This window comes from Microchirus variegatus (genome assembly GCF_963457635.1).
Source record: "Microchirus variegatus genome assembly, chromosome: 6".
In the NCBI taxonomy this organism is placed as follows: Eukaryota; Metazoa; Chordata; class Actinopteri; order Pleuronectiformes; family Soleidae; genus Microchirus; species Microchirus variegatus.
In genome coordinates this window covers 27573802-27601488 of record NC_139807.1, presented here as the reverse complement: position 1 = coordinate 27601488, position 27687 = coordinate 27573802, and the positions used below count along the sequence as shown (strand labels likewise).

At 40.4% G+C, this 27687-nt stretch overlaps 1 protein-coding gene across 1 annotated transcript in view; it reads right to left on the bottom strand.

Moving 5' to 3' along the window:
- The window catches only part of syt7b (synaptotagmin VIIb), a gene marked incomplete at both ends in the record, with an annotated part of 135453 nt that extends 108582 nt beyond the window's left edge, over nt 1-26871 (bottom strand). Inside the window, one exon of the mRNA XM_083891540.1 lies at nt 26838-26871. Within this exon, the coding sequence (XP_083747666.1) occupies nt 26838-26871 (34 nt within the window). The remainder of the gene's footprint in view (nt 1-26837) is intronic.
- Between the last annotated feature and the right edge of the window lie 816 nt (nt 26872-27687).

Below are 27687 nucleotides of genomic sequence, written 5' to 3'. Positions count from 1 at the left end.
GGGTCCTGGGTTTAACCCTTAGTGCTCAAGGAATGCACGTGCAATGGTAAATTGCCGTGGGAATAATCATTTTATGTGTTGTTGAGTTTAAAGTTAGGATTAATTTTATATTGCATTTTTAGTGGTGATATAAAGTAGCAATAATTGTGCAGAAGTCAAAAACCAACCGTTTTTCTTTCCTTTTTGTCCATCAATAATAACGAGCCAAGTGAACTCTGACGTATTTTCCAATTTTCACTAATTAAATCTGATTTTAAAGGTGAAGTAAGTAGTTTATAGTGCCATCTAGAGGAGAGGCTGAAATTTACAACAACGAACTGCTCCTCTGCTCACCCCCTCCCTTCCCTGAGCGCTACGGTATCCGCAGCCGGTCAAATGTCGTCCTCGTCGTCTTTCTCCTTGTCAGCAGATGAGGTTCGTGAGGTGAGGGAGAGGGCGAGCTACCGCGGCCGTAGCAGACGAAGTGGAGAGAGTGGAGGCGGGACTTCTGCTACAAGTAAAGAGAAGCTTGTTTTGTTCTCTCGCGTTTGTCCTTACAGGCTCCCGTAGAAACATGGCGTCTCGCTGCTAACAGTGGCAATGCAACCGCGGCCCACGACCATGTTATTTTACATGACTTTTTGAAACACTACGAAAATGAAACAAAAAACTATTATACAGCGACTAGACAATGCAGGAGCACATAATATGTATAAAAAAGTGGATTTTGGGTCATATAAACCCATAAATACTACACAGTGTCCCTTTAAGTACTTTTTGCTCATGTGTGTTTATATATATTCATATTAAATATAAACACATATATTATGTATGTATTTATTTTCCTCAGATTGCCTTGGTTGTGCTGAAATAAGGATTACACATTCTTATACCTAATAATGGAAAAAAAAGCAGCCAAAATGCTCTGTGTTCTAAGGTTCAAGGTCTTGAATCTAATCCCAATCTGCATGTTTTTATTGACAACACGCCAGCTCCTTACATAACAGTCCCACATGAACCACAATTTGAATTGAGATGCATTTTTATGAAGCAGCAGTGACAACCACCTCACTTCAGCGCGGCCCCTGCTGAGCCCATTCGGCTCCAAATCCCACCCATTTATGTCTGCATGCAACTTCTTTAACCTTTATTTAACCAGATAAAAAAAACCCATTGAGATCAAGATCTCTTTTGCAAGGGTGACCTGGGCCAAGAAAGGCATGCAGCACACATCACAAGTTAAATAAGAAGCAGGAAATGCAACATTTACAAAACAAAACATTGAAATATAAAAGTGCAACTGGATAAACATAAAGTGCAGGAGTTGTGATCGCAGTAACAATTTAAGAACATAGACACCGTTCAAAGGATTTCTGTTGTCTGTCTTTTATGATGGAGTGGAAAGCTGCTAATGAAATAAAAGCTGGCATTTTAAGTTCAGTTTGGAGAGTATTCCAAGCAGCTGGGGGTCGAGAAACTGAAAGCACGAACACATGGAGCAGACAAGTGCAAAATGTCCTTTGAACGCAAGGCGTAGCAGTGGCTTCTGGTTCTCTGAAGAAAAGTGCTTAAATAAGCAGGAACCAAGCCGAGAAGAGCCTTATAGACCAGAGTCATCCAGTGTGTGTAGTTACAGACAGGGAAGACATGGAAGCATTAGCGTACAGTTCACAGTGATGGGTGAGGCGGCTACAGCCAGTGATGAACCTCAGAGCACAATGATAGACTGGTGTCAACGAGTGTAGACACCTGTTAGAGGCACACGTGTACACAACATCGCCGTAATCAAGTAGCGGTAAGAACGTTGCTGATATCATCTTATAACTAACTGACAACCTAATAACTTGACTGAAAAACGGATCGTAATAAATAATCGTGACGTAAATGTGTTCTTCTTCTTCTTCTTTTTTGGAGTTGAGACTGGACGCAGCTTTCGCGTTATTCTGCCCCCCGCAGTCTGAAGGCGTATCTGCATTTAAGGGGTGTCCCATTTCTAAGTGACAAAATAACCCTCAACACTTGGTTTTGAGGGCCAGTTAAGATTAAGGGTTGAGCTTGAGGGTTAAGATTGAGGGTTAAGATAGGAATTGGAATTGGCCCTTGGTCTCCGTCAGTGTCGTCTTGACTACAATTCACTGCTAGCAGCAGCATGTCTGTGTTAAGGCACACATCATGTTCAAACATTAGAGCAGACACACATGCCCACATAGGAAATTTGTCTCAGGTGCATGAAGCACACTCACAAAGACCTCTTAACTATTTAGAAAACAATCTTTCACCACATGTTCAGCGTCAGTCAAAATGCCACAAAAACAACAATATTTGCAGGACACATGGACGTGTGGCGTCATAGTGAAGAGTCCTGGTGATGAGTTGAGAACAAGGGTATATATTTTTCCATAACTAAGCCCTGAAACATAGCAGCAACTCTGCAACAACAGACACACAACAGCTGATATGTGTGAACAACAGAGGTGTGAAAGACGCAGCAGATCAACGCCGCACCCGCAACACACGTGTGTGTGTGTGGCCTTATATTGGTTTCATACAGCGAGAGTGAAGACAACCTGCCTGACCAATTTAACACCTCACTAACTGTGCACACAGTTCACTCAGTTTAAAATGTGGATGTTATGACTTCTCGTTGCACAATGACATTTAGAACTGGCTGCAGCATGACCTGAAAGTAATGTGTGATAAACGTAAAAGGTTTCTAAATTTCTCCGTGTGGAAGATTGTTAGTCACAGCCATCTTCTGTTTTCGTGGAGAAAAAGACATATTGGTGTTTTTTTACATTTCCAGACAGATGTTATGTGTTTTCCACTTCAAAATGATCTGTTTATATTTCTGAAGCCATTTTAAACAGCAGCACAACACGGATAAAAATGATCGATTGTGCAGTCAAACTCAAATGTTTGCAATAATGCAGTGCATTTTTACCTCAAGTCCATTTTATATCTTATTGTTTTCTTTCCCAGAGTACATGCCTGTGGCTCAAATTGCTCCCTCATTCACGACTAAGAGAGGAGACGACGGACAGCTGCCCAGGGCTGGAAATTTATGGCGCTTGAATTTTTACATTTGAAAGGCAAACTACGGTGGCCGACAGGGGGCAAACGCACTGCAAACCCCAAAACACCAGCAAATAAGAAAACGCCAGCAAGTAACAAAACACCAGCAAGTAACAAAACGGAAGTGCTCCGGGTCTGTGGGGGGCGCTGTCGTGCAGGTCTTCGACCAACCTGTTGACTCGCAGTGTTGGGCCAAAACTTTTTTTTTTTTTAATAAACTTTATTTAAACTTTTCCAGTACACATTCCTCGGTAGATGTGGCCGCCATGCATCTTTGTTGAAAAATATCAGCCGGATCACTGAACCCGCAAAGCATCATGGGTAATTTCATCCTCCACTTCTTTTTAAGCCTGCACCAGAGCTCACTACGTTTCGAGGGTTGATTATAAGGGGACAAAAATCACATTTCCCCTTGCTCCACCCTAAACATTTATTCAAAGTTTTTTTTTTAATAAAAAAAAATTGAGGCGTTAATTAACGCGTTTAACTGACAGCACTACTTTTTACTTTTAACTGATTGAGATTGATGATTCAGTTACACCAAAAACTACTGCTTTGATGAGGTACTATAGAAATGGAAAACCATAATCATGTAGTGCCGAGCCAAGGCGTCACATGGTAACTAAACCATAAGAAACTAAAAAGAAAGTATAACCAGCATGGCCTTAATTCATTTAACAGTGGTGTGAATGTAACATGCAATCGTGTAAGTTATATAATTATAATATAATTTTTAAGAATGTGCACATACTGTAGGAGCCTTATTGACTCAGGTGCTGATTGGTTCATTGTCTGAAGTAAGCTGCAGGTAATTGCTCACCCAGGGACCTCAGCATTTACAGGAAGCAGGAGTCTTATCCGTCATCTTCCCAGCTCAGCCACACTGACCTCATTTCAGACGTGTAATTATAAAGTGTTGTACGTGTCATTGCGATGGTAACTACATTTCAGAAGGACTGTAGAAGGTACACGGGCCGTACCTTATCCTCTCCCATTTCTTATTTAAGTGGGTACGATTACATAATGTTGTCATGAGACCAATTCGCTGCATTACACTCACATTATTCCTCATTTATGCAGACTTCAGCATATCCAGCTGATAAAGGATGTTTAAGTTGCTTAGAATAAACCTGAAATTGACTTGCTGGTAGAAAAATGACGGCAAATTAAATCTTTAGGGACTAAAACTTGATTATATAATATGAAGCCTCCTGGTAATGAATGAGTCTCGTCATCGGAATGTGCTTCTGCAAAATGGTGGTAAAAAAAAAAAATATATACACATTATACAGTGTTTCAAAATTGGAATCGAGCTGAAATCCTTTGTCATGATTAATTTAATGCACTCTCTAATATGCCATATCTAATTCATAAAGAGACGTCAAGCTCTTCTCACTGAGCTCTCCCGTGCAGCAGCCTGGGTGCACGGCAGCAGCGGCGGCGTCGTTGTCTCCGTGCACCTTGCTATTAAATGCTCGAGGCTGCTGGATATTGGCAGCGATTTTCTGTGTTCTTTAAAAGCTTTATGGCTGTGTCTTAAGATTCAGGGACGAGATTGGATTCACCCAGGAACAAAATGACAGTGACATTGGACATGGCCAAGAAAAGAAGTGCATTTATTATTGCCTTGTCGTCCCAAAGGTGAATCGGTTAACCCTGGCCGTTAAAGAGACACAAGGTCAAAGAGGAAATTTTACTATTATCTGTCATTTTCCAAAGACTGAATTTAGCACCGCATGACAAGACACGGGCTACGGGGTTGGCGTAGCGGTTATCATTTTTGCCTTTTCAGCAAGAAGACCTGGGTTCACGACCCAGGGAGTTGGGAGTTGGGAGTTTGCATGTTCTCGCTGTGTGTGGACAGTCCTCACAGTCCAAAAAAAATACATTATGGGGATTATCTAAACTGGACACTCTAAATTGACCATAGGTGTGAGAGTGAATTGTTGTTCACCTACACTGCCATTCAAAAGTTTGAGGTCACACTCATACAATTTTTGTTGTGCTTTCCATTGAAAGTCACACTTTTATTCATATAAAGAGTGGATCCCTCACCTGTGGTTCTCCCTAAGGTTTCTACCCTTTTTCTCTGTTATAAGGGTTTTTTTCCCCTGGTAGTTTTTACTTACCCTGGTCGAAGGTCTAAGGACAGAGGATGTTACCAACCCTGTGAAGTCCTGTGAGACAAACTATGTTTTGTAAACTGTGGGCTATATAAATAAAGATTGATTGATTGATTGAAAAGAGTTGCAAAATGAATAGAAAATCTAGTCAAAACATTGACAAGATTAGAAATAACGATTTTAATTCAAAATAATAATGTTGCCCTTTCGTCAAAGAACCAGCAAAACTGTTTTCAGCTGTGCTAACATCATTGCACAAGGGTTTTCAAGGGTTTTCTAATCATCCAATAGCCTTCTAACGCAATTAGCAAACACAATGTAGCATTAGAACACTGGAAATGGGCCTCTATACACCTATGTACATATTCCATTAAAAACCAGACGTTTGCAGCTAGAATAGTCGTTTACCACATTAACAATGTATAGAGTGTATTTCTGATTCATTTAATGTTATATTCATTGAAAAAAAAAAGTGTTTTTCCTTCGAAAATAAGGACATTTCTAAGTGACCCCAAACTTTTGAACGGTAGTGTATCTGAATGTATGTGTCCCTGTGATGGACTGGTGAAGCGTCCAGGGATTCACACTGACCAAATAAGTTTTTTTCTCTCTATGCTGCTGTCTGTGCTTGGACAAAGACAGTGGACAAAGACTCAAAGACAGAGTGACAAATAAACAGGCAATGAAAAATAAAACAGAACATCTCAAAACAGGATGTAAACTATAAACCTAAAGCGCTCCAAAAGGGAGGAAAACCTTACTCAGGTTGAGGAAGTCTAAAACAACACATAAACAAAAAACACTCCAAATGGAGGCTATCAAAGGTTATTGGAAAAAAAGAATTTCAAAGCAGAACTATGAAAACGTACAAACAAAAAAAATCTCTCTCTTAAGAGGCATGAAATACTGACTTACTTCATGAACAGGCGAGGACAAAACTATGAGGACTGGCTGGGATGAACGAGACACTCTGGAACTGAGTTAAAAGGAGAGGGAGAAACTAAATACATGAGGGTGGGGCAACAGGTGAAATCAGTTGGGGCAATCAAGGGAGGTGATCAGGCTGGTGACAGGAAGAGGAAGTGGTCTGAAATGAGAGGAGAGTTAGTTTTCAAAATAAAACAGGAACTACTAAATTTTCAAAAACACAGCCCAGACTGTTCAGGTTGATCCCTATGAAAATCCTCTATGAGGCTAGAATCTAAAATATGGCGTGAAGGGATCCATTGTCTCACGGCTTGCGAGTCGCGCGCATCTCTGACAGAGCAGTGTTGCCAACATGGCGACTTTGTCTCTAAATCTGACGACTTTTTGTGGTGTTTGGAGACTCTCGAGCGAAAGCACGTATCACTCTGCAGTTACTGAGCTCAACAAGCAGCGTGTGTTGCCGGGATCACCTCCCAAAACACAGTAAACTCTGCTGTCCAAGCCTACAGTCAGAGTAGAGAGGAGAACCTTCGCACTCTGGAGGGTGGGACTTTGAGGGAGGCGGAGGTGTTCATGTTCAAATTTTTACTAAGTGCTGTGAGACGTGCAAGAAAGGTAAGGTAAGTTGATTTAAGAGGATCAACTTTTATTTGTCATGCACACACACACACGCACGTATGCACACACACACACACACACACACACACGTTTCACACTGTTTGACAGCTTCTCTCGTCTACAGGTGGCAAATAAAGGACCAAGACAAACAGCAATGCATCATTTAAGTCAGCAGCTGTGTACAGGGAGGAAGCTGAAGTAGTGAGGAAAAAAAGGCCTTTGCCTTTGTCAAAAATGCTTTATAGTCGATCAACTCAGGCTGTTTTAAAATAAATCGATCTGACTTTTAAATACATTTATATTCCCGAGTCCAGTTTTTCTTGAATGTGTTTTTGACCAATGTCAACATTCCTCTAGCTCTCTTTACATCCCTGCATTTAATCCACAGCCAGTGACTGAATAGACCAGGGGTGTCAAACTCATTTTCACTGAGGGCCACATCAGCATAAGGGCCAGATGTAACTGTCATACAGAATAAATGTAACCAAATATAATGAAAAATAAAGGTAAAAACATAGTGCTAAATAACTTTCTGTATTTATCACTTATTCAATTTCACTCGTCGCATGATGCATATACAATGATACACTGCAAACTAGTGGCAAGATGCTGTCACTTTGCGAGTAACGCAATCGCCATGCATTGTGGGAAATGTAGTTTATGGTCAACGCACGCCTTAAAGCAGCATAGACGTATTTTAACACAGATTTTGAAGAACAATTAATCACTCGTGGGCCACATAAAATGAAGTGGTGGGCCACATCCGGCCCCTGGGCCTTGAGTTTGACACATGTGGAATAGATGATCCCTGTGTTTCTGAATGTGCTTCCTACAATTTTTGAAAATTCCTCTCTCGGCATTTATTGATCAGCCGCAAAGGGCTCAACTCTGCTGGTGACAATCACGTAGTTATATTTTTGAAGCTTTTTCATTTCAGTTTCAGTGGACGTGACCTCACGTTCTTGCTTGTGTCAAAATAAACTTTGGTTTCTCCCGAACCCCAGCTGAGACAGATAATTAGCAACACCTGGCCTCTTCTCCTCTTCTCTATCTGCTGTGGTGAAAAGGAAAAAAGCAGCATCTGACTGAGCAGTCGACAGTATATGTGGAACGTTGAAATCAAAATATCGAAAAAAGATTAATTCACTTCAAAGTGAAGCGCGTTTGAGCTTTGATTAAGTGAATCTGGATAGATGATGCAATCGGTTGAAGTCTATTTATTCGGTCATAAAAGAGTAAAAACATTAGCTCGTCTGCGCCTTTTGTCAACCGCTAAGTGTGCATCCCTAGATTTCTATGAGCAGTCTTCCCTCGGTCTATGACTAATCCTCTATCCTTCCCACACTCACACGGCTTCCTTGTCACTCCCATTCTTTCTCTTGTGCTTTTTCTTGGCCCGTCTATCTCCGTGTGTCTATTTTGTGCTGCTGTGATCCGTGTGGCGGTCCATTGTTTCATGATTCTTGGCCCCAGTGCCACAGCAATCTTGGACAACATCACCAACGGATCAAATGCTGCCAAGGCTGTGCCAAACATATGAGACAAAAAGAGACAGAGAGAGAGAGAGAGAATGGCTGAATGGAAGAACTGCAAAATGAATGATGAGCTGTGTATGATGCTTCTGGGTAATTCTCCATAATACATTTTCCTTTCTGCAGAAACACTGGCTGAGCATTCTTCTTCTTCTTCTTCCTCGTGTAAAAAAAAACAACATACCCTTCTTCAGGTACACCTGAAAAATTCAGGATTTGGTTATCCAGCTTGGAAATATCCCACATGGTCTCTGGATGGCTCCTCTAAATTATTCAAAGCATTTTGTGTATAAATAACCACCGACTGGCCCTGAAGCCAGCTGTCTATATATTTCTGCCCTGGAACTCTCAAACATTCCAGCAAAGCAATCAATCCAAGCATAAAGATCTTTTTTGTTTGTCATGCTTGTGCCGTGTGTCGATCCAGTTGAAAACTCTATAACGTGGGTCGCCTTCAAATTCAGCATTTAGGCATTTATGGTCTGCAGAGGAAGAGAAACTATACCGACTGTGGTAATGGAGTCATTTTCCCTCTAGCCCCACCATGAGGTTGACATTTATGTCTCTGAAAACTAAAACATGGTCTGACGTTAATAAGTAGGATGAATTGGAACAGAATTCTGTCAGCTCCGATTTACAGAATAATTAATATTGATCTATTTGATAGATCAATGTTATCCTCTTTTTATTCTGTTATGTTGTGATTGTTTTATCAGATTTGTGTGGAGTTTGTACAGACAAAGAATTTTAAAAGAAACTGATTATAGAGAGGAAAATTACATCAAACAGAGACCACGCTGTGTCATTTTCTTTTTTTTCTTATCTTATTGCACTTCAAATATAACAAGATAACAGATTTCTTGAAAACAAGGGACGTGTTTAACCGCTGGCAAACTAAATTAAACTAAACTAAACCTCCACTATGGCTGCAAGTGTAACTTCTTTGCCAGGGATAATAAAACAACACTAAAATCACACAAAACCAGCGCTAATTTATGGTTCATAAATTAGTCGCAATGACTAAACATGAAGAGATGGATGTGGGAGTCAGTCTCAGAGAGGTTGGGACCATGCAGGTGTTGAAAGCCCAGGACGTCACAGTGGATGTTCTCGTTTGTAGCATCTGCATTATGGGCTTTGTGGATCTGGGCCAGTTTTATTAGAAAAACAAAGATCCTCTTGCAGGGCTGGACTTGTGCCAGGGACCTGATGTGGCCCGTGAGTTTGACATATCTGAGTGAATGAATGCAGATGTATTATTCTTCAATGTATCCCTCGTCCAACTCACAAAATCCACTTCCACTCCCATTTTCTCCCAAAATCTGGAGCCATTGCTCTCCTGTGGCCACTTCCCATTAGTATGGTTTAAGAATTTTTTAAAGTTTGATGAAGTTTGACACGCAAAAGGAAAATAAACAAACAATACATGGGGATGTTGAAATTGAAGGGGAGCAACATTGATCCAAAAACTGACGCGCATGTAGTCACACGTCATTGCAAACAGGCACGCAGACAAACAGCCTCATTTAGCAAACCTGTAAACAAACACACACACACACACACACACACACACACACACATACAAACACTTTCATTTCCCATCTCTTCCCCCTGGGGAGCAGACATTGCGTAGATGGCTAATAACAACTGTACGGCAATTACAGTCATCACTGTCAGTGATACAGGTGCTGGGTGTTCGGTTGGTAATGGAAAATAATACGGGGGCGGTTTGCACTGGGAGGATGTGTGGGGTCAAGTTAAGCATTTGAAGCACTTCATATACACTGTATATATATATATATACACATATATATATATATATGTGTATATATACATACATATGTGTGTATCTATAATTACATATATATTAGGGTTGTAACGATATGCGTATTGAAATCGAAATCGCGATACTCAGAGCCACGAACCTGTCTCGTGGCGTGAGAAAACAGAATCGCGACACGCCCTTTCTAACTCCCAGTTATTTTTCCAGTCACATGATGTGAGCTGTTAGTGCTGCCAAACTTATTTTTATTAGGGGTGTCAAATTATCGCGTTAATTATGATTAATTAATTACAGTCATCATTGACGCGTTATGTTTTTTAATTGTGTTAATCTCTTCTTTACTGATGTCCCCACTCCATCCAGCGCACACATTGAAAAGCGGCACCGGAGCGTCAGCGTGATTATGTAAACAGCGGCGAATCCACAGATTGTAACGGTACCATTTTCATCACTCTACGACCAAGATTCACGGATCCAGCCCCCAAAATAAGAGCAAAACAACAACTGACTTTCAAGAAATACAAGCGGAAATGTTGTCTTACCTTTGCTGTTTATCAAAACAAGTTATTTACACCGGACCAAAACTGCTTCTAATGAAGAACTACACTTCCCAGCATGCTTTGGGGACAAATCCCAGTCTGATTGATCATTTACTTTGTATTTTTCAACAGTATTATTTTGTTACAGAAAAGAGATAAATCTTTGGTTATTTTTATTAAATGTTACATTAAAGGTGAAGTTAGTAGTTTATAGTGCCATCTAGAGGAGAGGCTGAAATTTACATCAAAGAACTGCTCCTCTGCTCACCCCCTCCCTTCCCTGAGCGCTACGGTATCCTGAGCCGGTCAAATGTCGTCCTCGTCGTCTTTCGCCGTGTCAGCAGATGAGGTTCGTGAGGTGAGGGAGAGGGCGAGCTACCGCGGCCGTAGCAGACGAAGCAGAGAGAGAGGAGGCGGGACTTCCGCTACAAGTAAAGAGACGCTTGATTTGTTCTCTCGCGTTTGTCCTTACAGGCTCCGGTAGAAACATGGCGTCTCGCTGCTAACAGTGGCAATGCAACCGCGGCCCGCGACCATGTTATTTTACATGACTTTTTGAAACACTACGAAAATGAAACAAAAACTATTATACAGCGACTAGACAATGCAGGAGCACTTAATATGTATAAAAAAGTGGATTTTGGGTCATATAAACCCATAAATACTACGCAGTGTCCCTTTAAGTGGCTATATAAGTAAATAAAAAAAATAAAAATGTTTTTTAAATTTTGTAAAAAATCGTGATACAAATCGAATCGTGAGTTTGTGTATCGTTACAGCCCTAATATATATACGTATATGTCTATATAGACATACATATACATACACAGAGAGAGAGAGAGAGAGAGAGAGTATGCTTGAAATTCTATAAATATGTACACGATATACTGAAAAGACTGGAGACTGGAGAAGTGAAATCCAATGTAACCAACTCTTGATTTATCCTGAAATAATTCACGACCTATGCAACAGCCTGCGCTGTCTTTCTTCAGGAGTGAGGCTGAGTCACCTCTGTGGCCTCAGTGCCTCAGGAGGAGAATGCTGCTGCACATCCTTAGCTGCTGATCAATAGCCTTGACATGGACATGTCGGCGCTGCTGTGACCGAGTACTGACGGCGGGCAACAGAAATGATCCTCCTGGAATGTACGTATGCAAGACTCCCAAGTCTCCACAAAGGCAAGTTTACCTCAATAATGTGGAGCCACGCTGCTCACAGTAAGTGAAATAAGATTCCGTCTCGACAGGACTTTGAGAACAGAGTAAAACTGGCAGCTGAATGTTTTTACGAGGGAAGTCGCTCAAATTTCCACACACACACTACAGAGTGTGAATGATCAGGTCAGGCGTTGTGATTCTGTCCAAAACAGCAACGAGGGGAGGTTTGACATTCTGAAGCTGGATGAGCCAAAGAGGACAAACAGTTGGGAGAAGGGACAACATAATTATTAGCTTTACTAGAGAAGGCCATTCATTTGTGGATGTCACGTGATAACTGGCAGTGCAGGCCACTGATAACTGGTGTTTAATAAAGTCATTTATTACAGGGAAAATACACATTCTACAGCCATTAGAGCTATGCAATATTCTTACGATGACAATGTACAAACACACACTTTAGAACTGTGCAACATGCACCATGACGCTCGATTACATCTTCACATGATGTTATTATTTGTTTTCTATAATTCAAATTACAGTAATGTGTCGCTGTTTATGCACGGTTTCTAAATTTAAGCTGCAGTAAATAACTTTCCGGTTGATGTTGTTGATGTTATTATTCAGCTTCTGTTTGGTCTTCATTAACAGAAACAACTTAAGCATGTTCGGTTGCCTTATAATTCTTCTTTACAATGTTCTTTACAGTGTAATGTTTATTTTTTTGACTAAGTTTGTATAGGTTTTTTAACAAGTTGTTTACAGTATTTTATTGTTCTTTACATTTATATTTTCACATACTTTATTTATCTCTCCATTCCTACAACAATATAAAGAGAAAATTAGAATTTTTCTGGCATATTTACGAATGGTAATTAATCGTGATTAATCGTGATTAATCCACAGCTACCCTGTGATTAATCTGAAATTAAAATGTTTAATCTTTTGACAGCCCTAGTTATACATAAAAGCCTGCTTAATTTTAGATTTAGTTCTCCATTTTTGATATTCATAGATTTATTTTGCATCATAAATACGTCATTAGACTCAAGTAGAAATTGTTCCATCACAAAACAAGCACTTTGACATTGAAATTCTATGAACGTTTTTATTGCAACATCGTGACATAATATTGAAATATAGTGAAATAATTTCAGCTCATATTGCCCACCTGCTACTGAATAGTTTCTCTAGACCGCCCCCTTTTGACCAGATTAGGGGCTTATTGGCCTTCAGGTCATTCAATTTCGACGCCCCTGCTTTAAGCCATCAGACTGCTGAATGACCCGGTTTTTGAGAAAGGATCAAATGTATCAGACATGTGTTTATGTTTAAAATACAGGTGTGAAGGTGAAGGTATCTAGTATCCACATAAGCAGGGCCGGAGCTACGGGGGGGGGGGGGGGGCAGCTGCCCCCCTACTGTAGAGCCTTGCTGCCCCCCTAACTTTTGTGTTTTAAAAACTTTACTTGTAAGAACATCCGCGACTATGTCCACAAGCTTACATTCTTTATAAACAAGTTACATTTATAATGAATTTAATTAGTTTTGATTTTAGTAAAGACAACAGCTTCATACAATATATTAAAACCTGTCATGTTTTAATCCATAACGTTTACACAGGGTCGCCGTTACACACACACACAGCAGTGTGTTGTAGCAGTAACCCTGCTATAAAACCACTTACTGTCACCTATCACAGCAATGAGTTAAACCAGGTGACATCTTTTACTTTTCTAACTGGGAAAATAACAAATACAATAGCATTAAGTAGTCTAAACATAACTGTTGTGTGTAATAAATATCTTCTGATTTTATATTTGTTATACGTATTAGCTACATGGCCCTACAGTGTAGTGATACAAGGATAACCAGAGCTTCTCACAATGAACAGGAGAGCAAAAAGTGCAGATATTGAAAGGGTTTTAGTAAGAAAAGTGCACAGCAGAAAGACCACAGAAGGAGATGAAGAAATAAGTGAAGGAGAAGAGGATGTGAGGGATGAAGAGGAGGCTGCTGCAGATTCAGAAAGAGACAGGGAGGAAGAGGGTCCTCAGCATTTTAAGTTTTTTTTATATTTTGGATTTTTGCACTTTTTTATTTTATATTTTAATGTTGCTATTAATGGTTCATGATCATGTTCATGATAAAACAGTAATTGTTTGTTTTTTATGTTAAATCCATTTACATTTGGGGATTCTTGCGCCATCCCATGCCACCCTGCCAAGACCTCTTGCCACCGCTTTACCACCCCATGCAGAATTTTCTAGATCCGCCACTGCACATAAGTAATGAAAGATTTAACAGAAACTGAATATCTTGAGTAAGAAAGAACAAATTTAGGGTGATTTCCAATTCCTTGCTTAACCCTCAATCTTAACCCTCAATCTCAAAAATGCGCGGTGGTTGTGGTATTTGTATGAGTATCATCTTATAACTAACTGACAACCTAATAACTTGACTGACAAACGGATCGTAATAAATAATCCTGACGTAAATGTGTTCTTCTTCTTCTTTTTTGGAGTTGACAGACACACGTTATTCTGCCCTCTACAGTCTGAAGACGTATCTGCATTTAAGGGGTGTCCCATTTCTAAGTGACAAAATAACCCTCAACACTTGGTTTTGAGGGCCAGTTAAAATTAAGGGTGGAGCTTGAGGGTTAAGATAGGAATTGGAATTGGCCCTTAGCCTCAAGAAGTTTAGAAAGTGGTCAAAAAATATCATCCACAGACAATAACATGTATGCACACTGAGGAGCTCCAGAAGCAGCAGTGGTCAGTGCATGTCCACCAAGTGTGACAGCGGCTAATTCCTGCTCTATCCCTGGGTGACGCTCAGGTCTGGATGTCTGATGTGCGTCTGACAAAGTAAAACCTAATTAACTGTGAACTAAGCATTTGTGCTACATTTAATAGTCCCCGAGAGCTTCTTTGCGTTAGCGTATTATTTGATTACATTGCCTCTCCACTACCTGTAATGAATAATTTACCAAGCAAACAGAACGGAGACGCGTTTGCCGGGAACTGATATCCAACTGAAGCGGGATCAAGCGAAGGCGCAAACGGGGCTATCGCCGCAGACATCTGTGTTTGTGAGTATTCAAAAGTGTTGTTATCATGATGACATTTCAGTCGTGGATGGACAGAGTTGGTGCTATAGGCACTGAAGGCTGGCGCAGTAAGAGAGTGTCAACAAAAAGGGAAGCAGAAACCTAACAAAAGAGCTGAGAGGAAATGAAGAGCTGTGGGTGTGACAGTGACAGAGATCACTGATGCTCCTGCATCAACACTTTTATGTACAGATTATTTTTTTCAAAGACCGAATGTATCCTTGCGTGTACACACGCTGACAATGTTCTCCTTCAGTCCTGTATTGGCAGGAAGATCCTGTCTGTGCACAGCTCAGTCTCACCATCTGTTCCTGGCTAGACTGCTGATATCTGTTCTTATTATATATCCCGCTCGCCTCGCTCAGTCAAAGGTGAGGCACTCGCATACTGTATTTCATCTGGATTATTCCTCATTCAATCGAGCAAGCGCTATCAATCCACCCCAGTTATACACACAAATATTTTTTTGTGTGTCCTAAAACAGAGAAAGGCGGCGTGCACTCTTATTGTGACAGTGCTGCCTCTGGGCAGGATAACAAACCACAAATAGCGCTCAGCCTTACTCATCCAGAGAACCTTTCAGACGCGTTTTTTTTTTTTTTTTGGTTTGAGGCAGGAGTCCAATTCCTACATAAGTACCAAAATAAAGCCATCCCCACTTGAGTTTGTTGTTTTCGGTTTAGGTGGCAGCACAGTGATCGACATGAATGTTATTTAACGGGCCTGCGAGAATCGCTGCCTTTATCCAAGAAGCCTCACTGTTCCGTCAGCTGCTCGACAAGCATTGCGTGTGCACTTCTGAAAAAGGTTAAAGGAGCTATTGGCAGTGTTCGCAAGTCACGCCTTTATTTCAGCACATGTGACTCCATACTGGTCACGGCACCTGTTCTGAGGCTCTGGAGATAAAACTCTCATCTAAGGTGTTTTTTACAGAAGGTAATGTCTTCTCAAGTAGCATCATTTTGTTCCAGGGTGTGTCTCTGGAAAAAAAAATAATGTTTACATTCAAGTGACAAAGCCTCCTAGCAGCAGCTTCACAGATCCTTTTTACACGCTGAGGTGGTCACCACAGTGCAATATATAGTCATTTTTCATACTGTCAAATTTTTTTATACTGTAGTTTTTCCCATCAGTGCAATATCCATATCCTTATTTAATATCCTTATTTAATAGCTCAACCTTGTTTCCTTACACTGTAAATACCATGTTGTGCATACTGTGTATATTCTGCAGACGGGTTATAATGTACCAGAGGTGAAAAGTAACGAAATACATTTACTCAAGTTACTGTATTAAATACTTTTTTTTGTGTATTTTGTATTTTTTAAGTACAACTTTAAAATCAGGATTTTGTATTTTACTTGAGTACGTATTGACTCAAGTATTGTACTTAGTTACTTTATAAATCCTATCCGTCACTGAGTAAAAAATAAAAATTCAGCACAATGAAGACCTACAGGGGGAAAATATACACCAGAAACAGACGAATGATGATGTGTTAGCATTAGCATTAGCACTGGCGCGTGAACATAGAGGGCGTGGCCAAAAGTGACGTAATATCCTGTGTCGCGCCGGGCGCATGAGCTCCAAAATAGTTTTGGATTTCTGACCCCTTGTCATATTTCTACTACCCTCACACCCCACGCAGAGTAACTAAGTAACTTTTACTTAAAGTACATTTCAAATGAACTACTTTTACTTCTACTTGAGTAATATTTCATCAAAGTATTGGTACTTTTACTTGAGTACAATATGTTAGTACTTTTTCCACCTCTGTAATGTACATTCTACATTCTATATTTAAACCTATTTTTATAGTCAGTGTTAATATCTTTATATATTGTACTTAATATACTGTATTTCTTTTAGGTTAATGCATGTTTATTATTTATTATCCTTATCTTTATTGTCTTGCTGCTGAAACACTGGACATTTCAGCAGCAAGGGGGACTAATAAAGGACTATCTTATCTTAGTTCATAAAGAGTGGGAGCAAGCAGAGAGAGAAGTTCAGCGTGAGGACTAATGAGTATTCCAATTAAAAGGATTCTGGTGCAGTTTTACATGATTCTGATTGTTATTTCGTTTTTGTTTGTTTTAAAACACTTGAATACATTAAAATCAGCTCTACACGACTCTCTCTCTCTCTGTGTGTGTTTTCGATCTTGCGTTGCCCCGGCGACATTCCCACGATGAACACGGGGAATGATATATATATATTTTTTAATATGTTAAGACAGATGGAGGCAACAGCAGCATTGAGAAAGTAAAAACAATCAAACCCTGCAAAGAGCTTGGACTTTGACTGAAAACACAAACATGCGCCCACGTCAAGTTCCAGAAGTGAATTCTGCTGCTCATAAAAAACCTGTCATTCAACAGCCAGGACAGATGTTTCTTGACCCCGTTCAGGTGAAACTGTACCAGACGACTAGAACTGTCAGAAAAGGAGTGCACAAAAGTGTAAATTATATACTAATCCACCCGTCTGTCTCAAATACACGGCGCTCTTAGAAATAAAAGTGCCAAGTAGAACCATATAAGGTTCTTTGGCTTGTCCTCATAGGAGAAACCGTTTTGGCTCCAGGTTTTTATAAAGGTTCCACCTGGAACTCTTTTGGAGGGTTCCACCAAGAACCCTTTTAAAATCCTTTATTCGTCAAAGGGGTTTTAAAATGGTTCTTACTGGAACCATAAGTGTTACCAGGAACCCTTGAAAAACCCTTTCTCTTGGAAAGGGTTTTTCAGAAGCATATGGTTCCAGGTCGAACCTCAGCCCTATAGGGCACTTAAGTAGAAGGATGCAATGGTCTTTTCTTTATCTCAAACAAGAGCTAACAACAGTGATAGCAATACCACAACAAAACATCTCAATGTCTCAATAACTTGATCAATTTTAAAGTGTTGTCTTTGGTCATGTCAAGAATCATTTCATATATATTCATAATCCTTTCCTTGCTTTAAGAACAACAGACCAAGTGGAGTAAAATCCAGACAGAGCATGCATTTAATTTTGAAATACCAATAAAGCATGTGTTGGTATGAGAAGGCCACTGTAGTTAGTTACTAATACACTTGGAAAAGGAAAGGGTTACACTCTGCAGTTTAACCATTAGACACCACCAGTTCTTACATGGCGAAATAGAAAGTGTTTGTCTTATACATATCATTATGATGTTAAAGCGGACCTAGAGTGGTACTGTTGCATATATGTTAGTTATGGAGGTCAACTTACATACATTAACTTGTTTTTATGGTCAAAAACCTCCTAGTTGCTGTAAACGAGCCGATAGAAATCCTCTTTTCTGACGCTGTTTGTCAGCCGCGATGTTTCAGAGTGAACTTTTACCCCCAGAAGACAGAGTCTTGTGATTGGCCAATATATTCAGCACACCCGCTCTCAGAAGCGCAGCTCCCCCCTCTGGAACGGTGGATGCACTGCTCCTCATTATAAAAACATTGTTTTAACAATGTTTAAAAATAGACATTTATGACTTTGACCCGGAGTCAGACCCAGAGTCAGAAGACACTGTCGCTCATGAAACACCTCCACAATGGACGTTATTCTTCTTCTGCGGTTCAGTGTAGGCAACCGGATGTGCCCGGAGCAGGACAATCTGCTGCTCCGGAGAACCGGTGTTTACGTAACCGGACCAGGTTTTTTTCAGAGATCTCGCTGAGCCCGAGATTTACAATAAAACACAGCGTTCTCAGCAGTGGCTGAACTGTTTGTTTAGAACCTTCAGGGCTTCTTAAACAAGGTAATGACGCAGATACACACTAAAAAAACAGCGTTAATTTGAACTTCTGGTCTAGGTCCGCTTTAAAACTCAATGCATAGTGTAAACTGTGTTATTCTGTATCCAAAAACAATGAAGCGCTGTGTCAACAGTGACCAAAAAGGAGGCCTCTGGGGATGAGAAAGTTGCCTGTTGCATCCTGAAACAAACTTAATGTATACTTGAATCTACTGTTATTGTTGTTGTCGTCTGGGTTTTTTTTTTTAACCAAACAGAAGAGCTCAGCAAGGATCTTTCTCTAAATCATCAAACATCAATCAGTATCATAAAACCACACGTTCAGTGTCTGCCCTTTGTTCTTCCATCTTTCTCCTCCATATTGTGTCTGTTTCAAAGTGTGTGAACAGCGTTGCACTGATAGTTCTCAGAATAAAACGGCACAGTGTATACGTCTCTCTCTGTCTTTTGCTTCCCCCTCAAGAGTACTCACTATTCAGAATTGTAGATACTCTGCACAGTGCCTCCCCCCCCCCCCTCCTTCTCTTTGCCTCCGACTCCAATTATCTATTTTTGTATTTCTCCACCAACCCTCTACAGTATATAGCTGCCAGTTACAGTTCCATCCCACACGGCTGGTGCAGTGGTGGGCTACTATTCTTGATGCAACCTCATCCAGATTATTAAATCTACCTCCGAAATCGTTGTTCTCCGCGTGTGCTGATCGATACTCGCGAGGCACAAAGTATAAAAACCCAGACAAGATGGAAACGGGGGGGGGGGGGGGGGGATGAGAGACGAAGCATTAAAGGCGACTGCAGAAAACAATTAGACCGCCGTCTTTATCGCACAGACACGATGCTGCAACGCGGTTATGTAAGAGCATGGGCTTGTGTGTAAACACACAGCAAATCTGATATACACAGACACACAATGCACACACACACACACACACACTGCAACAGTTACTCTCACAGGTCCAGGATATGGTCATAAACAAATAAATGGTCAATACATTAACAGATCCTCTGAAAAAAACAGTAATGGCTCTTTTCCACGAAAGTCCCAGTTCGCCTCAGTACACAGCATTCCACGGCACGGCACGGCACGGCACGGCACAGAGCGGTTTAAGTTGGTTTTCCACTACAAAAATAGTACTTACACAACTTAAAGTCACAGCAGTTTCATGCAGCCGAAAACAAACAGACTGTTTTATTCTTTCACCTGGTTAAGACTATTAAGAAAACTTGGTGTCCAACTACACAGACTGTTTTAATTGTATAAGTATGGTGGCCCTGAGGTGCAAAACACAAAAGCAGAAAACACGAAAACATTAAAGCGGACCTAGAGTGGTCCTGTTGCACATATATATTAGTTATGGAGGTCTACTTACATACATTAACTTGTTTTTATGGTCAAAAACCTCCGAGTTGCTGTAAACGAGCCGATAGAAATCCTCTTTTCTGACGCTGTTCCTGAGTCGCGAAGTTTCAGAGTGAACTCTCACCCCCAGAAGACAGAGTCTTGTGATTGGCCAGTATATTTAGCACATCCGCTCTCAGAAGCACAGCTCCCCCCTCTGGAACGGTGGATGCACTTGCTCCTCATTATCAAATCCCAGTTTTCTGAATTGCTGGAGAAGAGTTTTTGTGTCCCTCTCTGTGACACATTGGTGTCATTTTATTTGCTCCCTCCAGTCTGACTTTTCTATTGAGCCATCATTTCTGATTTGGTCTTCTATCATTCTCCTCTATGCTTGTAAATATGTGTGCAACTAAGTAGAACAGAACAATATTTCCCCCTTCATGGCCTCACCATCTGCTCCCTTGAGTCTGTAAATCCAAGTGGCTCATACTTCCCTACACGGTGAAGTTAAATGGGGAATAAAAACACCTTTGTTTCAGAGACTCTTAATTATGGCTCTGTCTCTCTCTCGTCTCACCCTCTACCTTGTCTCAGATTACTAATGCGATTCCACCCTATTATTTTTTCTGAAGTGTAATATTAATTCAATGTTTCTTGCATGCGAATGTGACTAATATTAACCAATTATTTCTGACAGTTGAAGAGTCAGGCCAACTAGACACCGTACATGCACGTCGTCCACAATGTTCTGGAGAGATTTCAACAAAACTGCAGACACGATCCACTGAATACGAGAACACTGTGTAACGTATGTTGCTCAAATTCTCCACAATGGACAAGTATGAAGACAAGGATCCCTTTGTGATCTTTTATGACACTAAAATTAAATCTATTGTCAGACTGAAACTATAATAAATACACACTTAAACCATTAAAACCTTTTTTTTTTCCAGTCACACAGATCCACATCCTGGAAGAAGTTTCCCTGGTCTTTTACTGAGCTAACATATATAATATATATATATATATCTATCAGGTTTACATTCGCTTGCAACTTATCCTGATCTGCATGTCTTTAAATTCAAAGACGTCCAAAGAGAAGTCCAAACATGGGCATCAAACCCAACCAGTTAAACTATTTAGCTGCAAGCTAATCGCAACCAACAACACGCTTGCACAAGCACACTTTGCATTATCGTAGTTACACGACAGTTTGTGCTATCGGAAAAATTCCAAAGGTTTCTGAAAGCTGAGAAGTTGCATGTTAAAGTCGTGTGGTTATTACCGTAATTTATTTTGTTTCAGGAAGCCGGAGAATCAACGAGTGGAACACTTGTACATGTTTTCCATTTGTTGGCCTGTTTTGCACATTGAGAAACGGATGTTGATGTAAATAGGATTTATACTGTTCACATTTCACAAATTTAACATGTAAAATCTGTTCATGTACATGTACAACAAGAGTGTTTTTCCCAATAAACCTTTTTGTTTCCCTTCATTTTAAATTGTTAAAACAGTATTTTTTTACATGCAGTAAATTGTAAATTGAGCACAAGCACTAAGTTTGCATTTTTTTTTTTGGGCTAAAACACTTAACTCACAGGACATTTTCTGGTCCTTTTAAGGTTAAAATAAGCACCAAAAAAGACATTTTGTTAATATAGGGGTCTGCAACCTGCAGCTCTTCAGCCCCTGTAGCAGTGTGCGAAATACCCATTAACAATCGGGGGGGTCCCCATCTCCCATTTGTTGCACAATACTAATAAACACAGACCCCCCTGTATTTCGCACCGTCCTCTTAAGGAATAATTTTTATCAATTTTTGAAAATCAGGAAATGATCCATTTGCCCTGATACACTTTGACAGTGAGCTGACTTTCTTCTCAAAAACAAAAAGTATCTCGGAATGACTTGAAATTTACCATGATAATAGTCGGTATCGCCCTGAACATGGATCCATTGAAAATATTTGCATATCTCTTAAGGAATAATTTAAGTGAATTTTTGAAAATCAGGAAATGATCCATTTGCCCTAATACACTTTGACAGTGAGCTGACTTTCTTCTCAAAAACAAAAAGTATCTCGGAATGACTTGAAATTGACCATGAGAATAGTCGGTATCGCCCTGAACAAGGATCCGTTGAAAATATTTGCATATCTCTTAAGGAATAATTTAAGTGCATTTTTGAAAATCATTTCCCTTGTGCGTAAAAGCAGTCGCACGTGAATCCCCCACTGAATTTTGACTCCAGTGAAATCCCAGCTGTGGGGCAAAGGATTGATGATGAGGATTTTACTGTGATAAAACATCAAGTCATATCAGCGCTGATGACATTAACAATGTTGTTGTTGTTGTTTTTACACCTGTGTTTTCACGTGCGCGCTTTATTCTCACAGAGCTGCAGCAGACTTCATATTTCACACGATGTGTCATTTTTGATTTATTCCATCGTTTCTTGGTGTAGTTCTTAAACTTCATATAATATATATATATACTGTATATAAAACTTGAATGTATCTTTTATCTTCTATTTTATAGGCCAAAAATGGCTCTTCTGGCACTAGAGGTTGCAGTCAGACCCTTGGTTTAGGACAACTTGGTCCGTCAAAACAAAACGTCTGAAACGTATACATCATATCACCTTCCATTTAAAAAAAAACATGCAATGGACTTATCATTATATATGGCACGCGCAAAAAATACCTAATTGATTGGTTATGAAAGTAATCATTAGATGAAATCAATGATGATCATAGTCATTAGTTGCTGCTCCAGGCTGGTGCTTCCCTACTCTTGTTGTGACATGATAATGTTAGTCGCTGGCCCACCGTTAGTGTTTCACTAAAGAAACTACAGCGTGTGCACTGTGAGCCACCAGTTCATCTAAAAAGAACAACCCTCGAGCAGCAACAGAGTACAGAGCTAAAAGCATCGATGTAAACACTGCACGGGCTTATTTACGACTTTACCTTTTACCACCACAAGGCTGAATTTGAGGCAGACAGCGGGAAAACATACACAAAATAAACATGAGAGATGCGTTAGATTCTTTTACACTCTGTGCTTTTGTGTGATTCATCTTAAAATGCACTGTCTCTGTACTCGTGCACCATTAATCCTGGGTAATGCATAATGACACATAAAGCTGGAGGTTGAACTATAAATTGTCCTGTAATGAATCCGAGTCATTGATCCAATTTGTTCTGACACAGCAGCCTTTAAGCCTAAAACCTAACAAAACATTTAACACATAATAATTAACTTTTTTTTTTTTTTCTTCTCTGACGTGACCTTAAATATGTCACAAGCACACTCCACTGTTAGAGCAGATGGTCAGAGTTTCACATTAACAGCTGGAACACTTTTGGCTTCGTGGCATAAAGTCCATTATATGGCTGCGAGGATTACAAGATTATGGTGTAAATTATTAAATAATTCCACTCTTTTATTACTGATTCACAAACATAAGCATCATCAAAACAATTGACTATGAATTATACAGTTCATTATAGAGTTCAACTTTGATTTATAATTAATATCTACTGTCTGTCTCTCTGTCTGTCTGTGAGCAACATAACTTAACCCTTTAAAACCTAAGCCTCAAAATGTGTGTCTGGACTTTTTTTTAACCATAAAAAGGCGAGAAAATGCAATTTTTCAACATTGTTAAAACAATGTTTTGATAATGAGTAGCAGTGCATCCACCGTTCCAGAGGGGGGAGCTGCGCTTCTGAGCGCTGGTGTGCTGATTACGTCACTTCCAGGTATTGGCCAATCACAAGACAGTTGGGAAAGCTGTCGTTGGCTGGCAAATCACAACACAGTCTGTCTTCTGGGTGTAAGATTTAAGTCTGAAACAGCACGGCTGATGAGAGCTTCAGTCAGGAGAGATTTCTATCGGCTCGTTTACAGGAACTAGGAGGTTTTTGACCATAAAAACAAGTTAATGTATGTAAGTAGACCTCCATAACTAACATATGTGCAACAGGACCACTCTATGGGAGCTTTAATAGTCTGTAATAATTATCACGATAGTGCATGTTCAAGTTTATTTCCCCCACTAGGGTGGTTTTAATTCGTTATTTGATTGTATAAACGCAGCCTGACCTCCTTGAGCTTTTATTTTGATACATTCGGTTACCGGCAGTGTGAATTTGCATATTAGCTAAATATTTAGTTTCAAATGAAACATTTAGATTTAACATTTAGATTTAACATTTAGATTTAAATTTATATTTAGCATTTAGATTTAACATTTATATTTAAGACTTAACATTTAACATTTAACATTTAACATTTAACATTTAACATTTAACATTTAGATTTAATATTTAACATTTAGATTTAGATTTTTTATTCAGATTAAACATTGAAATTATATTTTCACAAGAGAAGTAAATATCACAAATAAATCACAATAAATTATTTAATTACATCAATAAAATGTTTTTTTGCTAAATGTGGCAAAAAGTTGCTGTTTATTTTAGCATGCGCAACTTTACAATCGGTGCCTCATAGATGTTTGTGCTCTCTGAGTGCTTTCTCTTGTTACTATTAGTAGTAATATTATTCTTAGGTGTAGGAGCCATTTGGTTGATTTGGTATTTAGCTTTGCTATATTATAATCAGATTTTTGATGATCACTTGCTAATACCATCGTCTTAAATTACTTTTTGTTTGATGTAGTTGCTACTTTTATTCCGCAGATGTATAGAATGCTTTGGTGGCTCACACGGTGGAGGCAGTGGCTAGCATTGTTGCCTTACAGCAAGAACGCCAGAAGTTAACTAATGTTGGTTCGACCGGGGGTCATTTTGTGTAGAGTTAGCATGTTTTCCCCGTGTGGAAGATAAAGCGGTAGACGATGGCTGAGAGAGTGTGTTTTGGTTTGGGCATAGTGTGGGCATGATGTGAGTTACATAAGTAGAATGACTGGTAAGGGACCAGAATGCATCTGGGTGGGCCTGTAATTTGTCCAGAGCGAGAGACGCAGAAGACATGATTTCGTTTGTTCACTTCGCTTTTTGTATGATAAAAGGTGATAAACTGGACTGGATATAAAGAGCCTGAGTAAGTCACAGGCCCATGATGCAGTCATAGTGTTTTTGATTCAGTCAAGTTTTGAGTTTGATTTGAACAACATTTGGCAATGTCACTTTTCAAGGTAATGAATTGTCAGGGTTTTTCAGGTGCATCTGTTTTCACCGTGCCAGTGTGGCTGGGTTCTGTTGTCACATTTCACCTTTTCATCTTTTCGTCTTTTGATTTGCACAATGCTCTCACACAGTGCCTCTCACCTGCAGGTGCACACACACACGCGCGCACACACACACACACACACACACACACACCTGTCAAGTTATCGTGCAATCACTTCTAGTTACATATTGTGACTCATCTTTTGTCCCTGACAAATCCATGTCTTGGCAATGAGGTTGTGGAGGATTTTAGACAGTGTGTGTGTGTGTGTGTGTGTGTGTGTGTGTGTGTGTGTGTGTGTGTGTGTGTGTGTGTGTGTGTGTGTGTGTGTGTGTGTGTGTGTGTGTGCGTGCCACAGTGCAGGACAGCACCCCCTCACCACATGGGGGGGGGGGGGACTCCTCACTGAACAGCTGCTAAAAACAACAACAATATTAATATAGCCCATAAAGCTCCACAACTGCACATAAAAATAATATAAAATGTATTCTCTTGACAGCCGTATCAAATCATTATTATCAGCGCGCTGCTCATTTGAGGGAAAACGGGTGTTTATTTATAGAGAGATTTATCATGCATTCAGTGGCTGAAATGGCCAGAAATGCCAATATCAATATATAAATATATATATATATATATAAATCAATATATTGATTCTTAGTTTGTAGTTTCAAACATGTTTATGGATAGAAAAGGACAAATAATAATAATTGGGCACGCCAAAAATAATAAACAACACATGCCACTTATTGATAAATATATCTGCAGGTCAAAGAGAGCAGACGTGCTCAACTTCTATATGGGGGTGTGGTGGTGGAAACAAACAGGGAAAGTCCAACTTGGACTAATCACACTTGAGAAGCAGGTGTCTGCGTCATATCGACAGACATCCAAGAGGCAAAATCAACCTTAAGCATCAGGTGTTCTAGTCAGTGACCTCGACCTCAGTTCAAAAAGATGAGAGGAGAGAAGAAAAAAAAAGAAAAAAAAATACCGTGCATGGACGCTGGTGGGGGCAACAGACGCTATTTACTCCACCATTACTTATCCTGATGTAGGGGACTGGGTGTCATTACACGCCGTCTGCTCACCAATTCTCCCCCTCCGACCAAAGCGGAGGACACGCGCGCGCGCGCACACACACACACACACACACACACACACACACACACACACTCGCACAGGCAATATGTGCAAACACATCGCAGCTGCACAAACCAGGAAGACATGCGGTTGCTGCTGCTGCTGCTGATGCTGCTGCTGCTCACTGATGCACAAACTCGACAGCGAATGACCTTGTGCGTTTCTGCTCAGGTCACCCTCGTTCAAAACCCACCCCCGCGGGTGCGCGAGCATTCACAGTGAATCCTAATACAGAGTACAACAAGTGCACAAATGTCACACACATGCGCGCGCATACACACACACACACACACACACACACACACACACACACACACACACACACAGAGTCATTACCATTGCCACCTTAGGTGTAAATGCAACACCTTCTCGGTGGTGAAAAGGCAGGCATGCAACAACAGAGCCAGTCACCATCCCATCAGCTAGTTGATGATGAGGATGAGGAGGATGAGGAAGGTGATGGTGACCCCGAGCATTATAACTTGACACCATCAGCATCATGACACACTCAAGGGCATCCGTCCGATGGCTGCTGAAATCTGTCCCTCACCTTTGCCGTTGTCTTCTTCTCTGTTGAGATGCATGACTCTCTTTTTTTTTGTCCTCACAGAGCTCTCATCTAGGCTGTCTTCTTCTTCTGCTTCCTTTTCTTTTCTTCTTGCAGTAAAGAGTTCTCGGGGTGAACTCTTTATTCCAGTTTCAGATTGGAGATCCCTTGTTTTTGCTCCCTCTTATTGTCTTGTTCTGCTGGCACGCATGGACGCGCCTGCACTTGTGCGTCCTTCCCCCCCTCCTCCTCCTTCTCCTCTTGTTGTGCTGGAGCAGGTAGTCTAGGTGATGTTGGGACTGTGCGTGGATATTGTATCTCCAAGACTCCCCTTTCTTTCTCTCTCTCTCTCTCTCAGACCCAGAGTCGCTCAAATAGATCGAGGCAGCTCAGGTTTAAAAGGGAGGAGACGGCGCGTAGACGGGCGGGGTGACGTGAAGTAAGTCGGTAGGAGGTCGCCTACTCACAGCTGAGGCGCGGAATCTCAGCGCCGTTTGCCCATTTCACCAGCTGTTCCTCGTCCTATAAACATCACAACGCGCCGAGACATGTTGTGCCTCCACTTTCACTTGATGTGCAGCTCATGGCGCGCGCCGGAGCAGAAACAACCCCGGGATATTAACGCGCAAAATTTCGCATTTCTTGTGCCATTATCGATCATATTTGTGGCATTCAGTTACCGGGCTTATTGTAGCCATCCTATTTCACATGATGTGTCATTTTTTATTCATTCTAATAATTAATAATTAATCATATCTTCCAGAGTGATGCAGAAGTCTGCTGCAGCTCTGTGAGAATAAAGCGCGCACGTGAAAACACAGGTGTAAAAACAACAACAACAACATTGTTAATG